Below are 21,559 nucleotides of genomic sequence, written 5' to 3'. Positions count from 1 at the left end.
ATAAAGTCAGTTTTTGGTTCACCTCTTGTTTTTGGACACCTCTTCATTTCATAGTGCTGCCACAGCAGTCGCTACAGCGTCGCCAATTCTTATGTATTTATAATTCCCATTGCTTCGGTTATCTTGACCATGCCTTCTTAATTTTAGATGGGTGTAAAGTTTACAATTTCCATTGTAGATTTGTTCTAAGAACCAAAATATTCAGTCGAATTCATACTGTGTTTCAAATGTGCAATTGTATTCTGTAATTTAAAAAGTATCAGTTTTATTGTCTTCGTGGACCAAGAAGAATGCTTCAACTAATTAAATGAACTTTAATATAGCTGATAAATTTTAAGATTACAAACTTTTTCAGACCCTTTTACAATTTATGATCAAACTTGTTAGCTGTGGAACAAGTATTCCACGATATTCTACCGACTCAATCGATCCTTTAATGCCAAATGTCTCAGAGACTAGGAAAAGTTAAAATAACCAAGGCATGAAAATTCATAATAAATTAATTGAAACATCTGAGATGTACCCTGGAAGTGCTACCTTAAAGTCTGTTCAATTTTGTAAGATTCACTTTACAAAATTAAATAAAATGATGTCGTTGATCATAGAGGTTATTAAAATTTCATTTTGTGCGCTGTTTAAGTCATTTGGTTTACACAAAGTGCAATAAACAATTGTGGCGACAACATAATTTGATACCCTAGATTCCACATGAAAATTTTAGGGTATGCACATGCCAAATCGTATCCTGAGAATCTGCATGTGTTCTATCCAATGTGAAAGCAAGCTAATCTCCCTTTTAATTATGTTACAGGTTCACCTGTGAATCTGCTGGTCAGAATGTATGTGACTACTGTACAGGCATACCTTGTATAACTCAGTAACACGTACAAAGCAAATTCAGAGTTATGGAAAACTACATTGTTCAAAGTATTATTAAAATGTACTTTAATGGAATATGTTCCAATCTTATTTTTTTTTACCAAGAACTGTTATGCAAATGTGGATAAATATATAAAACTGAAAAATGACAAAGATCTTTATTGCTAATGAGTGAACATTGTTTATTTAAGAAAATATTTGTCTAATATAGTTTGCGCTTCTTTACTTTCATCTCCCCCCCACCCTGTCTCTGGCAAACTCAGAGACTGCCTGCCCGGGATGGGGACCGACCACTCGGGATGGGGAGTTGCTCATTTTCATTGAAAATCATCGACCATGTTGTCATTTTGAATGGACTGTAAATGACATGCTGAAAGAATGGCAACCAACCTGAAATCATACCTAAATAGGCACAAGGTCAATTGATTATGTCACTAATTTTACAAGATGCAAAGAGAAATAAAAAAAATTATGCGATTCACTAATTTAATCTTCAACCTGGTTAAGCAGTGCAGAAATTATATTTTTATCGGATCAAAGATAGAATGGAAGTGCATAGACCGACTGCTCTAGACAGGGACCAACTGCATAATATCAAAACCTGCACAATTCAGAACTGTGTTAAATAGGATATGCTCGTATTTATTTACTTAGTAATTGAAAGATTTTGTTTGTTCTGTCCTGCTATACTTAAAACAGGATATTTTAACACAGTGAAGAGAGAGTAATCTGCAATCCAAACATCTGAAATCCAAATTTTTTCAGAATTCCTGCTGAATTGGATCATGGGTCCAATCAAGGTTTTTGCGTGCTTTCACTTTATACATGGGGCCTTTGTGCTTGTGCTTTAAGGCGTGCTTCCAGCTTCTCAAATAACGAGGCTAATTACCAATATAAAGAGAAAATATTAAACGTAATCGATTTTTCTAAAGTATGGCAGTGATCAGAAATTAACATCTAAGCTACAAGCTTTGCAAATAAACAATTGAAGTAACTGTCTAATTAGGCCTAAGACATCTGTGCAGCAAGTTAAAATCTGTGCTAACTTAAAAAATTTAAATGGAAAGAAGCAGAATTGTTACACTGCTTGAAGGATGTTAACCGTGAAGCATGTCTGGGACCCCCACATGAAGAATAGATTATGGAATGGATGAATTGTGACGCTGTACTCTTGTCAGATGACTGATGAAAAGATTGTTTCCAAGGGGATGAACTTTCATGTTGATGAACCTCACAGTGTTCAGATTTATTGTCAGAGTATATACAGTGAAACCCCCAGCATCAGGCACCTATGAGGATTGGTACATGTCGGATGAGTGAATTTTCCAGTCGTTTGAGTTTGCGTATTTCATGATTGTTGAACTAACAGCTGGGGGGGGGGTGTCAATTTTAAACTTACGTATTTTTTAATCTATTTATTTTCCACAATTTTTGCCGGTTGGTTGAGGCTACCAATTACGTGAATTCTGGATATTTTCCTCCTAGCTAGTTATCAGTTGTGCAAATAAACTGTACTCAGAAATGTAAACCAACTGAAGGTGCAATCCAGAAAATATTCAGTTAGAAATAATGTGCAAAGGAAGAGGCCTGACATGAGTCTCTCTCTGGCTGAGTTTGTTACTGGCAGTGATAGTCAAGAACCACAGGAGCAACAGGTTAGTGTAGTGGTTGGCATAGCGCTGTTACAGCGCTAGTGTCCTAGGTTTGAATCCGACACCGTATTTAAGGAGCTTGTACATTCTCCCCATGACTAAATGGATTTTCTCTGGTGCTCCAGTTTCCTTCAACGTCCCAAAGACAGACAAGGTTGGTAGGTCGATTGGTTAAATGGCTGTCATTAGATGGGGCAGGCTTGTGGACTGGAAGGGCCTATACCATGCATATCTTTAAATTTAAAATAATTAAGATCAGCATAAATGAGGAGAAATCAGTACATACATTCTTTGCACTGAACAAGAGTGAATATTTTCCATATAAAAAAATGAAATTGAGGAGACAGTAAACCTCATGAAGCAAGTGATTCTCAGAATCCTTTGTCATGAAAATGTTCCAGCAGCAACATTAAGGGTGGAAATATTTGATATAAATTGCATTTAAAAATCAATAAATTAGTGCAAAAGAAAAGAAAGTGAGGTCGTGTCTGTGGTTCATTGTCTATTCAGAAATTTGATGATAGAGGGGAAGAACTGTTTTTGTACCACTGGGTTTTTGTCTTCAGGCTCCTGTACCTCCTTCTTGATGGTAGCAGTGTGAAAAGGGCACCCCCAAGTTGTAAGAGTCCTTGAGGATAGAGGCTGCTTTCTTAAGACAATGCCTCTTGTAGATGTGGTCAATGGAATGGTGACTGATGCCTGTGATGGCACTGGCTGAGTTCACAACTCTGTAGTTTTTTTCTTGTTCTGTGATGCAACCAGTCAGAATGTTCTCCACTGTACACCTGCAGAAATTTTCAAGAGTGGTGACGGCCAAAATCTCCTCAAACTCCTATCAATGTATAACTGCTGGTGAGCCTTCTTTGTGATTGGATCGACATGGATCCCCCAGGATAGGTCTTCAGAGATGTTGATATCCAGGAATTTGAAGTTTTCGTACCCTTTCTATTTCTGACCCCTCGACGAGGACTGATTTGTGCTTACTGGCTTCCCCTTCCTTTAGTCCACAATCAATTCCTTAACTTTGCTTACATTGAGTGCGAGGTTGCTGTGGTGACACCACTCAACTCGTTGATCTGTCTCCCTCCTATATGCTTCCTCATTGGTGTCTATGATTCTGCCTGTGACCATGGTATTGTCAGCAAATTTGTGGATGACATTTAATTATGCCTTAGCCACACAGTCATTGGTGTAGAACGAATCGTGCAGAAATGAGCGAATGAGCCTTCAAGAAATCATTATTGATGTTTAAAAAAATCCATGAATTAATATAATAAATGTTCTTCAAAAAAATCAGTATTGTTTCACATAATTTCTTCATAAGAAGCATTTATTCACTCACAACTTGTCAGGTATGGACAAAAACTACATTTAAACAGTTCCTAGATCAGAATCTGGGACTTGTTTACTGTTGTACTGGGAAATTAAGGTCTGGAAATTTCCCATTTTACTTCCTACATGTTAGTGATAAATGCATAGAAAATTGTACCAGATCTCAGGATTTTCACAACTATTTCCTCATTTTGCAAAATAATAAAGTACAAGGCATGTTCCTGTTAATGTTAAACTTGGATCGTTAAGGTTTAGGTATAAGATGGAATCTCTCAAGAAGTCTTTCTACCATTGTCTTGATATATGCCATGTTTAATAAAATAGAAGAAACTTCATTATTGGTAAAATTATTTTCTTGTCTAGTTATGAAGCTTTAATGATTCCATTTTGTAATTTATCTTAAGAGCTAGGTTACATCGTTTTGTATTTCTGCTAGTTAAATGTGATATTAACTAGGTTTATTGGCCTGTTCTATTTTGGGAAAAGAATCTGTAAAACATGAATGACATTAGTTGACATTGGAACAATTAAGTTCTAATATTTAACTTCTAGAGCTCGTGCCTCGAGTATCTGAAAGCATCTTTAAATGGCAGCCAGACAATATAACATACTGTCCAATTGGGGTTAGATTTCCATAAAATATTGAGAGATAATCAGGAGTTAGGGAAAATCAATAAGGCATGGTTTGTCCTTGCTCTTGTTTGCACGTTCCCCTCCTTCATCACATACCCTTCAGGATGAAGGATAATTGTAAATATTGTCAGCCCTCTGCTATCTAACACAACTGGCAGTTTTTAACAGGGGCATCTTGGGAAAGAAAATATTACGTAGCCATTCGAATAGCAACTGTGTTCCTCAATAGTTATAACCTTTAATTAAGGAAATGGAAGGGACTGCAGTTGCTGGAATTTGCAGCAAAAAACAATCTTCTGGAAGAACTCAAGTGATGGTAAAGAGTCCTGGCCTGAAGAGTTGACCAGTCTTTTTCTCCCACTGATGCAGCTTAATCAGTGGAGTTTGTCTCGCAGATTTGTTTTACTATTTTAACCCATAAATCATTAATTGATTGGGATTTGTTCATCTTTAAGATAGAGTCTATCCCAAAGATGAACAACACCCAATCAAGTTCTAAAATTCTCGAGCACTGTGGCATGAAATTTGTCATTCACCTTTTATGCGGGAAATTTCCTTAATTGGCTTGGTTGACTGGATTCATGCAACAGAGAATATTACACAGACAATATGAATAATATAGATGGCTTTATTGCATTTTATAGACCCAGGAAGCCTTGTTTACGCTTTCTGCAATGACTGCTGGTATTCGACGGAATTGGATGCAGGCATTAATGAAAAATATCCGTCCTTCAACAGCACCAGATGTTGCCAGGTAAGAATCTATGTCATTGTTACTCTTTAGTGAAATGTTGGATAAGTTCTATTTGGTTTTATTGTTGGAGATACTCTATTGACCTGCTGTATAAGATGTTGTCCATTTTTTAAGACCTATTAAAATGTCCAATAGATATAATCCCAAGCCACCTTTTTGGTACTGCTGCTTTCTTCCTATCTCTCTAAGTAGTATTGTATAAATACCATGAACTGAATCATTTACACAAAATAATGATGGGTATATTTTTGCATTTTAAAGAATTCCATGTTTGCTTTTTTCCTTATCAGTTTACCAGCAGAACAGTGTGCCGTGATGCTTCCAAATACAACTTCACATTATGACAGCAAATCAGATTCTCCATCATCTGAAACGTCTTCTGTCGATAAAGAGACAGGGCAGCGAAAAAGCCGAGCACGTGAAAGAAGAAGAGAGGGAAGATCAAAAACTTTTGATTGGGCAGAATTCAGGCCAGTTGCACAAGCCTTAGCTCAGGAACGAACTGCAAAATCAGATATGTATGACAGCAATTCAGAGAGATTGGGTTCACCCCCATCAGACCCGAATGAATGGGAACGGACTAAACGTCGTGAGGAGCGCAGAAAAAGATACGATGCTGTGGCGGGAGCAGCTGTTTCAAGTTCAGGTGAAACAAGCAAAATAGAATTTGATGGAACCAGTTCCCCACTGTTATTGGATCGTAGGCAGAGGATGCACGATGAAATTGAAGAGCACTGGCAACAGGTGGAACGGACACCCATCCGGGAAGAAAGGCGGGTTCCTCTTGCAACAGTGCTTCCAAGGTCACAAGTGTCACAGATTGATAAGCTACTGGAAGCGCACACAAAAGAGGTAAAATAAAAATGTATATTGCAGCTGACGTGGACTTTTTACCCCCTCCATAAATCTTCGTCCGCGAAGCCAAGCCAAAGAATATTTGCTTCTTAAAATTGCTAAATATAAAACATCACGTACACCTATCTTTATACTTGAGCATAATGCCTGCTAATAATATGGCAAAAGAAGGAAGAAATTGACAAAATGCTGAAGTCAAAGGATGAAGTATTTAGGTCAAGAGATGGTGTCAGTAGGTGATTTCTAGTGGACGGGTGCAAATGGAAGAACAGCCTGACAATTCTAAGTGGCAGGTATTGCATCTTTGGAAATCAATATAAGTCAATAACATTTGGGGAAAAAAAGATGGCTGGAATTTAGCCTAAATTAGAATACAGGTAGCAACGTTTTGGGTGACCTGACTTCACAGATGGTGAAGGAAGGGTATTAATTAAAAAGGGCTGATCAATTTTGTTGGGTTGCAATGGCAATAATGATTTCTAGAGGAAGGATCCATATTTCCTTACAGTATAGAAAGATGCCATTTTAGCCCATCACATCTAAGCCATCTCAGAGAGCAACCCATTCACCAGCAATTTTCTTGTAGCCTATTCTCCCTACATTCCCATCAATTCTCACCCAGATTCCCAAACATACCTGCAGACAGGAGGAAATTTACAAGCATCAAATAATCCAATGATCTGTGTGCTTTTGGAATGTGGGAGGAAACTTGTGCCTCTGAGGGGAAGCATCACACAGATAACTCTGGAAGTCTGGATTGAATCCGGTCGTTGGATATGTGAGGCAGTAACTGTGCCACTTTGCGTCATGGGTACTTCAGCTAAATCCTTAGAAGTGTGTAAAATGTTGCTGAAGACCCTTTTTACTTCTATAAATTGTAATTCCTTATTTCTGTAGCTTGAAGAATTGAAAGGCCAGTTGGAGCATTGCAAGCAGGAATTAATTGAGACTCAAAAATACAAACTGGAACTTGAATCCCAGCTGAAGGCTAGTTTAGAACGCGAGCAACAGGTCCGTTCTGGTTACATCTCCCAGGTAAGATGAAAGAAAATATCCTGCTCTGTAAAAGCATGTTTCCTGTTTGACATGTAGAAATCGCTGCCCTCCCTTATAAATCCCTTGCATGTTTTGTGACTGACAACTTAATTTTTTTTAAAAATGCATGGACTACTGCATGATAACATGAAGAATCATTGGTGCTTTTATACCATTATTTAGCAGTTATTAATGTTTAAAGGGTAAAATAATATCAGTAAGGTATCATCGAGGTGAAATTGTAGTTGTTGATAAGTTTTAATTGTGATCAAATAGAATCATAGGCCATTAGAAATTAATTCTCAGATGCTTTATGACAAACAGTGACTTCCATTTGAAACTAATTAAGCAGGAAATGCTGGAAACTTGCAGTAGGTTTAACGGCCAGTTCAGTGTCCTTTCCACAGAACTGGAAGAAGTTTGAAAATTAAAAACATTTTTTTTGGTGCAGGGAAAGAGGAAAATGAAAAAAGCAGTGTTTTGAAGTCCTCTGATGTGAAGGAATGAAGGAAAGATGGAATTAAAAAAGGATAGTTGAGGGCAGAAAGTGAGTGGTAATGGAACAAGTACAAGGAAAGGCCTTGAGTAGATGTAAACTTGAGTTGAGAAATTATCTGAAATTGAAAACTGGAATAAAAGTGCAGATGCTGGAAATTCAAAACAAAACACTGGAAATACTCAGCTGGTTAGGTCATATTTCAGGTTGAATATCCCTTGTCAGAACTGAATGTGAGGTCAAGCAAGCTTGTCTCGGCTACCAATCATTGCCCAAGTTTCATCCTGTCTGTCTCTCTCCCATTCTCTTTGCAGCTTTATGTGCTTTTTCAATTCTGGCTTAGGATCTTTAAAACTGAAACAGAAACCCAGCTTCTCTTCCCATATTGGAAAGTCAAGGCCATGCATGTTGACTAAAATTAGGGCAATCGCCCAGTCTTTTTTCTGTCTTCCTGATCTTGAGGCAATTGCATCATGGGTACAGTATGTTAATTTGGAGCAAGTGCAATTAAATTTCAGCTTCCCCCAGAAACTGTATTTGCGGCAGTGAGGAATCCAGGTTTCACTATGTCCCATGGTAAATGGAAGATGTGTGGAGATGATTGCCTCCTTCTGAATACAAAAGGGATGAGCTGATCGATTCCAAAACAAAAACCCAGAAGTTGTCAGAACTGGCTCATGTTCCTGTATTATTTTGTAACGTCATTTATGTGAAAAACTTGTTGGTTGGGAGTTAAAGGTGAACGTTATTCCTCTGAAAATGAGTTTGGAGGAGAATTGGGAGATAAGGAACTGGGATGGGAGAAGTATGATCACTGTGGAAAGTTGATTCTGGACTTTCAACAGCAGCCCTTATCCCCAGAAATAAACTTGAACAGTAAGAGAAGGAAAGAGTAACACATGAAGAACCACAAGAGGCTACAAACTCAAATTTACAAGCTAATCTTCCATAGTTTATCAATGCTCGAACGTTGGTATTGAGAGATAGAAGATTATTTTTCATCAGCCTTATTTCTCTTGTCACTTATAACCTTTCATTCTTCCAACACAATAAGCGTGTGACCTTTGTGTAATTGGGAAAATATTCACGGTTAGCACAGCATCTTTACAGCGCCAGTGATCGGGTCCATGATTCGAATCCTGCGCCATCTCCAAGGAGTTTGTACGTTCTCCCCGGGTTTGCATGGGTTTTCGCTGGGGGCTCCCATTTTCCTCCCATTGTCGGTGGAGGCCAATTGGGTGTAAATTGGGCTGCACGGACTCGTGGGCTGAAATGGCCTGTTACCGTGCTGTAGGTCTAAATTTAAAAATGTATTTAAAAATCAGCAAGGAAGGAGCATTTTACAGAACAGTGAGCTGATGCAAGTTCTATGACATTCTTGTGAATAGCTTGTATGCGAACAACATCTAAATTGGTGGATTATCAATAGAAGCTAGTTATGACAAAATACAAATTACTTTTGTGCTACTAAAAAGCAGACAGAAAGAAATGCTTTGGCAATTATTTCAACTACCAGACACAAATATGCTGGAGAAACTCAGCAGGTCCCATAGCATCGATAGGAAGTGAAGGGTAATCAATGATTGGGGGCTAAGCCCTTCGTCAAGGTACCTCTGATGGACGCTGTGAGACCTGAGTTCCTCCAGCATTCTTGTGTTTTACTCCCTTTATCTAAAATTTTTTTTTCTTGAAACATTGTTAAGGATATGTTATTGCACCTGATGTTAACTTAAATTATTTTGAAAATTTAATCTTGTTTCATAGATTAACTAAAATGCACCATAGATTTTTCTTACAAAAGTGTCTTGAGAAAGTAACCCATTCAAAATTGTAATGGATGATATGGAAGAATAGTTCAGAAAAAAATTGGCTTTGGAGTTTTTGTTCTGGACATACACATTGTTATCAGTCTTTGATCCATTATTAGCCAGTCGTTCATAATTTAAGCTATTAACTAAATTAAACAAATAAATATTGGACAATACAATTGAAATTTTATCATAGAAAGAAGCACAAGTTTCAGATTCAATGCTAATATTGTGTTTGCAGATTTTTTTTGGGTGATAATTTCCCTGCTACTCTAGCTTGTAGTCATAATTTACTGCATCTCGACAATAATCAATGATTATTCAGTTTCATTTTGTATTTCTAAAATGGACAACGCTGGTTTGAATTTCTTAATGACTTTTAAAACTTGAGTAATTTTGTCCTGAAATGAGGGGACATTTCCCCGAATTAAAGATATTTTCAATTTATGTGCTAACGTATAAATATTAAATGTTGAAGTAATTGCAAAACTGAGGCATGCAATTATTAGTGGTGTAAGTTATGAATAGTGAAAAATCATTTTAACCTATTCATGAAGATTTGCTTTTGTTAACTATTAAATAGAATTTAATTGTTTTTAAAGAATACAGTCATAGGAGAGGGGCAGGCACCATGGAAGTGTGACAAGGTTTGCTACACCTTTGTTTATCTAGGCATTGCACAATTTTACAAATCTCATTTAAATCTCCCTTTAGCCGCCTCAGTTCCAAACAATTTCATTTTTTCTCCTGTCTAAATATCTGATGGGCAATTATATTCTTGCATTAAGGCAACCAAAACAGTGCACTTTTGTTGATGTCTTGGTTTGTGTTCATCATCCCAGTTTTTTTATTCTCTGCTTTGAATAATAAACAGTTTAATTTAACCTTCTCAGCTTTATCTGACTACTACCTTCAGAGATCTGAAGACATGCAATTCCACATCCTTTTGTTCTTCTATATGTCTCAGTATTCTACTTTGGACAGAATTCCTAACTTGAGAACTCCCATTCTGATTACATCATGCAACCTCCAATATTATTGAGGAAATTTTTTATCTTGTAAATTAATATTAATAAAAGCACTTGTTTACCTTTTCCATTTACCATTTTTATGCACTTGACTATCCATGGACATCTTTCTGGAATGATGGTTTTCTTATCAGTCATCTAGCTCATTTCTGTATAATTTACAACCTTTTTAATTAAAGATTTAATTTTAATTTAAAAAGTGACAGTGTTGTTCTCATCGATTCTCCTTAAATGTACAAAAATGCCTCATTTCTTTAATCCAATTTATCTTTCAATCCATGCTGAATGTTATTATTTAATCCAGATTATAACTGAACCATGTTGTTGCCAGACTTCATTATTTAACTTGAATTTGTAGTAGTGTTCTTTGTGAAACGTGTAGTTATAAAATACAAATTGCAAACCTGATGTTAAAGAATAGTTAGATTTAATATTGTTGGAGGTGGCAATGCCCAGTTCACATGTAATTTGCTTGGTGGATCCTTAATTTTGTCAGCCTGAGATCGGTACTGACAGATTGTGCATTGTGTGTAGTTATCCATTGCTTTCTATCAGCCGGAGAGATGAAGAAAAGTATCAACCACCGTCACATTGTTAAGACTTAGTTCTGACTTGGCAATTTATCTTCTTCCAAACATTTTGAACCCTTTTTATATTCATTTTCACATGTTTATCTTACCACTGTTACCAATTCCTGTTTAACTGGCTGGTCTATGCTGCACATCCTTTTTAAAGACACTTGGAAAATATTTACCTAGAATCATATTGTTTTTTAATTCACCAGCAAGTTAGTTTTGATGAGCAAATAGTCTTTCATTATTCAGTTGCTGTCTCTGTTTTCTATGTTTGACAGCTCAAGACCACTCGATCACAGCAATATCTTTGTGCCCTCTCTTTATTGCCTAAATTAGTATTTCACCTTGGACTTTTGATACATACTCTTATGTTTTTGATGTCTGATATCAGGTTCCTATTTATGCCTTTACTTCTTGCCCTGTAATATCTGGGGGATGATATTTATGAGTTAAAAATTTTTGGGACTATATTTGCTATCAACCCTTGCAATCTTTTCCTTTAATACCTCCCACTACTCTTGACATTTTAAGCAGCTGTTTTTCATCTCTTTTTGCTCAATCCCATCTGTGTTTTTTTTTCTTTTTCAATCTTTTTATTGGTTTTTATAATAAATACAGTGCAATGAAGAAAAGGGAACAAAACTAAAAATACAATATCACATATGTTATATATATGTCAAGATAACACTTTAAACAGTTTAAACAAGGTTCCCCCCTCCACTGCACTGGGTGAAGACAGTGTTTTCTAAAATTAGCCTTCTCCAGTTGAAAACTTTTAACACAGACCAGTTTTTGCCCTTTTAAGAACATAAGAAATAGGAGCAAGAGAAGACCATCACTCCCATGGGGCCTGGTCTGCATTCAATAAGATCATGACTGATCTGGCCATGGTCTTGGCTTCATCCTCCTACCTTTTCCCCATAACTCCTCCCATTCAAATATCTACCTGTGTTTTAAATCTATTTAATCTCTTCAGCTTCCTTGGACAGTGTATTCTACAGATTCACTACTCTCTGTGAAAAGCAGCAGATTCTTATCTCTGACCTAAATCTACTCCCCCAAATCTCCACTAGTTCTAGTCTTGTATACCAGTGGAAACATCTTTCGTGCCTCTCTTATTTATCCCTTTCAGAATTTTGTATCTTTCTTTAAGATCCCTTCTCGTTCTGAATTTTAGCAAGTACAGTAAAACTCCTGGTGTGCAAAATTCAAGCAACTGGCAAAAAAAATCGAGGAAAATTATTTTAAAATATTAAAATAAATAAAAATAAAATAATAGGTTAAAATACATTAAGTTTAAAATTGTAAAAAGTAAATACTCTCCGAAGTAACACAAACTTTTGGTGAAAATTGGAGCAAATATTCAACCAGTGAAGTGCCTTGGTCGTGCTTCACTCATAGCAGTTGTTTGATTAAAGTTTGTGAAACAGCAATGGCGTCACTCAAGATGAAGAGCTCGATGCTGCTCACCGCCAGTCTAACTTTCTTCAAGTGTCGCCTTATTCCTGCTTAGTAAGAGTCACTCAGTCACTTGGGGGAGGGGGAAGTTAATCATCTATTTAATGTTATTATTCATCTTTAGGCAGTTCCATGAAAGGAGCTGTTTTCAAAGAATGTGACTGAAAATAAAATGTGAAGTATGGCTGAAAACAGCTGGTTTAAACTATCTGAACACTGGCAAATGTCCTTTGACTATTTATTTAAAATCACTTTTGTTGAGATTTAATCCACCTGATAATGATTCTACCTCCTTCCAATTCCTGAAGAAACAAAGACTATCTCTCACGCGCATCTTACTGGCATCATCCTCCTAGTTAGTCATTTGGAATTTTCCACAGTACAGGGATTATCAGCTTTTGAAACCATGATTTTTTTCTCTCTTTGTAAGCTCTGCAAAAATCTATCAGTAGGACCGCTCCCTTCTTTCTGCCTACATTATTGGAATTGCCATCAATACAACCTTTGACTATCACCTTTCTTCAATTCTTTACCTTCCAAAGTTGTTCTACAAACACTACATGACATATTTGCAACTGTGAGATAATATTCTGTCCTGACTTGTATCTGTGGAAGCATAAGCAACAGTTTGTCCTCGATGACCAGTCGTTTACCCTCATTACTAACATACTAATTTGGCTCTGACCAAGCTCCATGAGGACATTACCCACTCAGGCCTTCCTATTCTACCAAACTCATTCATTTATTTTCCTCCCACCCAAGACACTCTTAAACTGTGGGCTGACCATCCCCTGAAATATATTTGACACTCATTGTTTCCATCCAAATGTTGGTTAAGCTCTGAAACATAGAGCTTTGAAAACAGCTTCTTCAGCTGATGACACTGTCAGGACTTCATAGTAGATGCATCTTAATGTGGCCTTGAATATGTTTATTAGTTTTATTCTCTATGACCTCCAGGCTCTGTGAACTTTGCAATATTTGTTTGAGTTATAACCAAAATTGAATTACTTTTAGATATGTTAATTGATTAATTTTGTTCATTGAACTATTACAAATTTTTACTTTTGTAATCTTTAATCCAGATCCCATTTCAGGCCAATATGGCCTGTTTCCGCAATGTAAACTGTTTTATGGTTATATTAGACTCTTTCATCCGAGGGCAGGGGAGGTTGGAACTAGAAGGCATAAGTTAAGGATAAAGGGGATAAACTTTGGGAGAAATGTTAGAGGATGCTTCTTCACTCAGAGAGTGGTGGCAGAATGGAATGATCTTCCAGAGGAGATAGTTGCGGCAGGGTCCTTCCTGTCATTTAAGAGAAGGTTGGATGTGTACATGGAAGTGAGGGGGTTGGAAGGTTATGGGTGGAGAGTGGGAGGGGGGGGATCTAGTGGAGTTGTTCAAGTGAACCGGCGCGGACTCGAAGGGCCGTGATGGCCTGTTTCCGTGCTGTAAACTATTATATGGTTATATTGTGTATCACTAATTACCTAATTTTCCTCCTTTTGGTTCTAGTCCAGCTTGTTCTCTCTGCTGATGTTTTGCCATTACCTGCATAGAGATTTCAGTTTTGTTTTATCACTATATACAAAATAATGTCAACCTTTGTATCATCAAAAAACAAGTAATGACTGGGATCTCAAATCCAGTAGCAGAACAGTTGATTTCCCAGCATTATGTTGGAAACCATCTCTCCAATCCTATATCAATCAGACCAGGCATGGAATTTGAGATCCCATTTATTTTAATGCGAATACTCAGCCTAAAACTCATGGGAGCTTTGGGACCACTCAAACTCAAATCCATCTTCGACCTCGCTTAAAGAATGGCAGGATGTTCAATGAGCTCTTCATTCTTGGTCAAATGTGTGCACCTGTGAATCTTGAACTTGCAAACTTTTTGACCATTATTTTGAACAATTATAAACAAGGATATCCCTCAATCAACTCTCAACATTGTGTTTTATTTAACAATCTTAATATCACAACACATTGCAAGGCACTTTACATGACAGTTATAAGGCTTTGTTTCATTTATTTTTCAGGATATTTTGGTGCAGGCTTTAAGGAGTGTTTTAAAGAGCAGAGCTTCTGGCCCCAATCGCTGAAAGTGCACATACTAGTAGAGGTAGAGAAATTAAAATTGAGGTTGTATAAGAAACTAGAAATTGAGAACTGTATGCCAGAAAGATACCACAGAAATGGAAAAGCGAGGCAAGAGAATAACTTGAAAAAGAAGAGAATTTTAGCATTGACATGTAGACTAATTATAGTCTTATGAGCAGTGTTAGAGAGGTAAAACAATGTGATCTTCATAATTGAGCAAGGATAACCATTGCAGGATTAAATAGGAAGCCAAGTTTACATATAGTGGTTGGGAAAGTGGGGATAAAAATGGAGGTCTCATGATCTGAATGTATAGATGGAAAAAAAAATCAACATTTTCTGACTTGGCAACTGAGAGAATGTTAAAGATATTGTGGTGAAGTAGACTTCAGGATCAGAATTGTTTCACAATACAAGGTAGTGTGTACATGGATAAAAAAGGAAATGTGATAGAGTTGGGAAAGCAAAGAGGACTTTGTTTTGGAGGACAGCAGGTTACTGGAAGTAATAACACCGGAGAGGAAGAGAAGAAATAGTACATGATTTTATGGTTGCACCGAAGACTGCAGTTCTTAGAATCTGGAGTAAAAACAAACTTGGAGGAATTCAGTGCATTAAGTAATATTTGTGGAGGGATATGGGCAGTTGATGTTTCGGGTCCATGATTAAATTATTCTTTGGTGTCATCTGGGTAGAAAAGGAAAGTGCAGTTCCATCCATCCAAATGACATGGAAACAGCACATGTGAGGAGATAGAGATGGACAGCAAAGGGTGACTGACAAAGATCTTTAATGTGAAAAGAACCATTTCAGTATTGATGCAGGAGAGAAATATCATTGGAGAAATGAAAGTTCTATGGAAAGTGGGAATAAAGATAAATCCACCCTGAAATTTGTAGAGAAAATGGAGCTAAAGGATGAGTTGTTAATTTGAAAGCACAAGATTAATTCTGAGTCAATGATGGCAGACTTCAATCGGACTGTACTTAGGATCATAACAAATTTGATTATCAAGTCCATGGCAGTTACTTTCGTACGAGTGATTAAGTCATTCGAGTTGGAGGCACAAGACTGTTGGAACCTGGAGTAAAAAAATCAAGCTTCTGGAAGAACGCAGCGCCCGAGTAACTCCAGTTGAAGGAAATAAATTGTCAACATTTCAGGTTTTATCAATACCATTCTGACACCATGAATGAGCCTGCTTTCAGGAGATGAATTCCATATCATGGTAAAGTTATTCCTGATAGCCTCTTTGATTTTTTTTTTTCGGAAGTGACCTTAAACCTCTAAACTTGTATTCTTTATTCTTCTGCCAATAGCAACCATGTTTGTTTAGGTAGTCCCAACCCTGAGACCAGTTTCTTAGGAACCCACTATAAACTCCCTTCTCCAGCCATCATCTGCATCTTTTTGGGGCTGAAGTAGATCATTTGTTATAAATTTACTTTGACCTTCTCTTGTTATTGCAACTTATTGTTATTATCCCTTTATAATCACTTGAGCACATGCAAAATGTGTAGTTGTTTTGACTTGTTAATGAAAAGTCTGTTCCAAAGTAGCTTTGAGATTTTCACTATTTATTTGAACTCAAACAGTAAACTATACTGAAAACTATTAATAAACAGACAATAAACTATTAATACTTTCAAAATTACACATCAAAGAAATTATCTGGATTAACTCCATGTTCTTGGTTCTAACAGCACAAAAGCAAATTCAAAACTAAAATTGTTTTTTTTAAGATGGTCAAAAGCACAGCTTTTAAGCTTGACTGAAAGGTTGTTACTATTAGAGTCACTGAAAAGGATGTCAACAATCTTATGCAGACTGCTTGCACCTTCTAGCTGCTAGAAACTGGCAAAAATATGTTTGCAAGTCATTTTAACCTTTACAATACCGGCCCCTAATTATTATATCTAAAAATAATAATTACCACTGCAGAGAAAAATCAAATAATACATCAGGTAAATATTCAAAAGAAAGTGAAAGTTCATCATTAAAGCTCTCAGCTTCTTGTAAAAGACAGATTTTGATAATTGGTCTATTTGTAAAGCCATTTTTAGTTTCTAAGGTGTTCACTTTCTTGAGGGCACAAGATGAGTCTTCTTTCTCTTTCTTCTTCTTCTGTGGTTGGTTATCGAAAAAGAAGGACTCAAACAACATTGGTTCCTCGAATTCATCAACAGCATTTCTGGCTTCTATTTTATTGTAATTCTGGATCCAATTTTACAACTTCCAATTCAGTCTAATTTTCTGACAATTTATCTTGAAGTTTTTTTTATTAGATTCTCTCAAGAATGTAATATTCCTTTCTTTCTGCATCTTGAAGTGGGTCTTCAAGAATATACCATGATTGTTTTTCAGTCAGTTGTCTTTTGTCATTAAGCAATTAACTGTTCTCTTTCAAGAAAATGAATCTCCTTTTTCAACTGTATGCATCTTGATAATGCGAAATCCCATTCTTCAATAACTGCATTCATTTCTTTAGCAGTTATTCTTTTCATTCTGCTTGGGTTTTACGAACTCTATTTTAGTCATTCTTGTCAACTGCTCTGATCTTTTTTCTTGATTTACTTTCAAAACTAAAGAATCATCAGATTCAGTTTTGTTTCCTAGTACAAAATTAAACCCCTTTTGGTCACTTTTTTTTCTGGATTATCCAATATTTCTAAGTCCTTCCTCGACATTTTGTACTCTGAAGGCAGTTGCACCATATTGCCAATGAAATACTCCTTTATGCCATCAGTGTAATTTTCTGTGTTCGCTTGTTTTAAAATGTGCTTCAAGATTTCATTAATCTTGTTTGCTGGTGTATCTGGAGGTTTTTGGTTGTTATCAAGGTGTTCAGGAAAGTCTGACTTGAACGATTGTTTCAATAGTTCATTGAGTTTCACAATAGATATCATATTGTTGATTGCTTCTGAGCAACATTATTCTTTCTTTCTAATGGTCCATTGATTGTCCATCTAACCATAGTTCTGAAAGCATAAGGTCCATCTCTCACACTCAGTATTACTTGGTTCTATAGCCTTTGGTGTAGTTGAACCAATTAGCATCTCTATCTAGAACTATTTTCCGGTATATAAACCTTCCACAAATGTGACTATCGATTCACATCATTTTGATGTGGGATGTTTCCTCTATGCACAGCCATAGTTTTCTGGGTGTATATATCTGGAAGATCAGGTTGCTTTGTACTCCAGCAACCTCTAACCCTGAAACCATGTTAGTTTCAACAACCCTTTTTTGTTCTATGGTTTTCAATAGAATTTATGTCTTTTTTCCTTGAAGCTCAAGCTTATTGATAAGGTCCACAGTGCAAAATGACGCAGGGCTTCCTGGGTCAAGAAATGCATGTGTATGTACCGTTGCATTCCCATTTTTAGCCTCAACTTGTACAGGCACTATTGAGAGTTTGCAGTTATCTGCACTGGCCCCAGTAAGACCACTTGTCAATACTAAAGTTTCAGCCATGTTTTCATCTGCTTCTTCCCTTGAAGTTTGTTCCTTTTCCATATTCTTCTTTTCCTTGAAAATATCTAGTATCTTGGGATGCTTTTGATTACATATATCACAGTTAAGTTGCTTTGTGCAGGTTTTGCTGATGTGTCATTTACACAGACAGCCAAAACATACCCCATTTTCCTTAAAAAAAAGCGATTTTCTTATTATGTCTTCTTTACCATCTGACCACACTTTTCCAAATCGCGCTTATCATTACATACCAAACATTTCTTCTGAATTTCTTGATTCAACACTGTCAGAGAAGTGCCAAATGTACTTTCTTCAGTTTTGGTTGAGGATATGATTTGGACTTTCAACTTCTCTGCTCACTATGTGAGTACTTTTAATTCCATACCCTGGATCTGTGACAACATCCACTTGTTCTTCAATGAACTCCACCAAATCCTTAAAAGTTGCTATCACATGGTGTCTTCTTTAGTATTCACAAATTGTCTTCTCCATATTCTGAGGTATATCAAGCTCTGTAAGGTAGCCAATCTCCGTCATGACATTGCAACATCCTCTGAGAAAGAGTGCGTAAGCTTGTAAACCATTTGTGTCCTCTGGTCTTTTTAATGACTATGAAAGAGCCTTCTGCGTATAACCTCTAGAAATTCTATTCTTGTCACCAAAATGCTTCTCTAGTAACCACAGCCCTTTTGAATCCTACATTTGGAGCCATAGGCTGGCAGCTCTTTTCAAGATCTTGTGGTCATCTACTCGTGAACTGATGCAAATAATAAAAACAATCCTCCGAGCTTTGTCTCTTAATTTCAATGCTGCGTTCAAAACTTTTCATAACTGCTTGAAACTGAAGTGGGTCACCATCAAAAGTTGGAATCTTTATCTTGGGCAGACAAGAGAGAGTCTGTATCTGAATTAGTGATGCAGCCAATTCATCATGTCTTGTCATGTCTAGGTGTACATTACTTTGTCTACCTGGATTTCTAATCCAGAGCGCCTGGTATAACTGTAAAATACGGCATCTTTGTCCAATGTGTCCATCATTTGGGTTTGATCTCTAGCTCCTTGAATCAACCCAGTTAATTCTGAATCTTGCACATCTTGCATGAGCAACCCATACTTTAACCTGCCTGGTCCAAGACCAAACATGTATTGTGGTTGTAACACTGGCTCAGCACTGAGTCTTAATCTGCTTAGTCCTTGACCAAGCATTTCTTGAGGTTCTATCACTGACTCAGCTTTGATAATTAATAGTTTATTTTCCAAATACCTCTGAGCCTTCTAGTGCCTGTGACCTGGGCTCATTAGCACCAATTTTGTTGTCCTATTCCAGCTGTTGCTTTTGCTTTTTTAGCTCCATTTTCTCCATTCTTAGCTGCTCATCCTATAGCTCCTTTCCGTCGTTGCTCATCCCGTAGCTCCTCTTCTTTCCGTCGCTGCTCCTCCCGTAGCTCCTCTTCTTTCCATCTCTGCTCCTCTCTGCTCCTCCCGTAGCTCCTCTTCTTTCCGTCGCTGCTCCTCCCGTAGCTCCTCTTCTTTCCATCGCTGCTCCTCCTGCAGCTCCTCTTCTTTCCGTCGCTGCTCATCCCGTAGCTCCTCTTCTTTCCGTCACTGCTCCTTCAATAGCTCCTCTTCTTTCTGTCGCTGCTCCTCCCGTAGCTCCTCTTCTTTCCATCTCTGCACCTCCTGTAGCTCCTCTTCTTTCCATCGCTGCTCCTCCTGCAGCTCCTCTTCTTTCCATCGCTGCTCCTCCTGCAGCTCCTCTTCTTTCTGTCGCTGCTCCTCCCGTAGCTCCTCTTCTTTCCGTCGCTGCTCCTCCCGTAGCTCCTCTTCTTTCCATCTCTGCACCTCCTGTAGCTCCTCTTTTTTGTCGCTGCATATCCCGTAGCTCCTCTTCTTTCCATCTCTGCTCCTCCTGTAGCTCCTCTTTTTTGTCGCTGCTCCTTCCGTAGCTCCTCCCCTTTCCATCTCTGCTCCTCTCTGCTCCTCCCGTAGCTCCTCTTCTTTCCGTCGCTGCTCCTCCCGTAGCTCCTCTTCTTTCTGTCGCTGCAGCTCCCATAGCTCCTTTCCATCGCTGCTCCTCTTGTCATCGCCACACTCGTCATTCTTAACTGCTCCTCCATATCTTCTAAATCCAATTTCAACTGAAGCATTGCCTTTTTCACTTTAAGAGCTGCTGTGTCTGCTTGAATCTTTAAATGCATAGATTCAGTACTTGAAACTCTGGAGCTCCTCCTGCTGGTAGTGCTTGACGCACTATCGCTAGGATTGTTCATCCTCCACACCACCATCTTGTGGTACAGCTTCAGCCACTATTGAGAATTCGGTCTCAAATTCAATGAATGGTTTTTACAGTAATTTTGTGGGGTTTTTGTCCCTAACAACTGTATTCTCTTTCTTATCTATATCCTCCTTCAGTCTTGCTTGAAGAGTCGCTTTGTTTTCCTTTGCCGCCTTTGCAATTCATCTACTACTTCCGTTTTCTTTATCTTCTCGACAATATTGCTCCTTAGCACCTGCTGTTTTCCTCATTGTGTTGTTCATCATACTTTGGTCTCAAATATGCACAACAATTTCTCCAAGGCCAAAACAGTCCTTAGGACAAGTGGTCTCAATGCATCAAATAAATATGCAGAAGGCTTACAGTTTCTTCAGTGGTCTTGGTTGTTGATGTTTATGTCTTCTTATCATCTGCTCTAACAGCGTCCAGTAAATCCAGTTTTCTCTTCCAAATCCAATTTTCTATATATTCAATTTTGTCTTCTTCTTTTTCTTTGGCTTGGCTTCGCGGACGAAGATTTATGGAGGGGGTAAAAAGTCCACGTCAGCTGCAGGCTCGTTTGTGGCTGACAAGTCCGATGCGGGACAGGCAGACACGATTGCAGCGGTTGCAGGGGAAAATTGGTGGGTTGGGGTTGGGTGTTGGGTTTTTCCTCCTTTGCCTTTTGTCAGTGAGGTAGGCTCTGCGGTCTTCTTCAAAGGAGGTTGCTGCCCGCCAAACTGTGAGGCGCCAAGATGCACGGTTTGAGGCGATATCAGCCCACTGGCGGTGGTCAATGTGGCAGGCACCAAGAGACTTCTTTAGGCAGTCCTTGTACCTTTTCTTTGGTGCACCTCTGTCACGGTGGCCAGTGGAGAGCTCGCCATATAACACGATCTTGGGAAGGCGATGGTCCTCCATTCTGGAGGACATTTTGTCTTCTATTGACTAATGAGTCAATAGTCCAAATTTTCTTTGACTAAAAAATAGTCCATTTTATTGACTAACACATGAATAATGTAGATTTCTTTGATATAATATTGTGACTCTTCCCTTTATAATTGCTTAAGCAACATGCAGACTGTGTCATTGTTTTGACTCGTTAATGAAAAGTCCATTCCAAAGTAGCATTTTCACTCTTTATTTGAACTCTTAAATAGTCTTTTTCTTTCTGGCTATCCAGCCCGTAGGATAATGGTACAAAACTTCTGTTTTTTTCA

General features: G+C 37.7%; 1 protein-coding gene across 2 annotated transcripts in view; it reads left to right on the top strand.

The window, feature by feature from the left end:
• LOC138759274 (putative leucine-rich repeat-containing protein DDB_G0290503) overlaps positions 1–21,559 on the top strand; it is a 257,041-nt gene that overhangs the window by 177,407 nt on the left and 58,075 nt on the right. For both annotated transcript variants that reach the window (XM_069929427.1, XM_069929428.1), the window contains exons 13-15: positions 5,141–5,250; positions 5,541–6,102; positions 7,003–7,140. In XM_069929427.1, coding sequence (XP_069785528.1) covers positions 5,141–5,250; positions 5,541–6,102; positions 7,003–7,140 — 810 coding nt within the window. The remainder of the gene's footprint in view (positions 1–5,140; positions 5,251–5,540; positions 6,103–7,002; positions 7,141–21,559) is intronic.

The sequence above is a fragment of the Narcine bancroftii genome, chromosome 3, assembly GCF_036971445.1.
Source record: "Narcine bancroftii isolate sNarBan1 chromosome 3, sNarBan1.hap1, whole genome shotgun sequence".
In the NCBI taxonomy this organism is placed as follows: domain Eukaryota; kingdom Metazoa; phylum Chordata; class Chondrichthyes; order Torpediniformes; family Narcinidae; genus Narcine; species Narcine bancroftii.
Note: the sequence above shows the minus strand (reverse complement) of the source record. Positions and strands in the feature narration are given on the sequence as shown.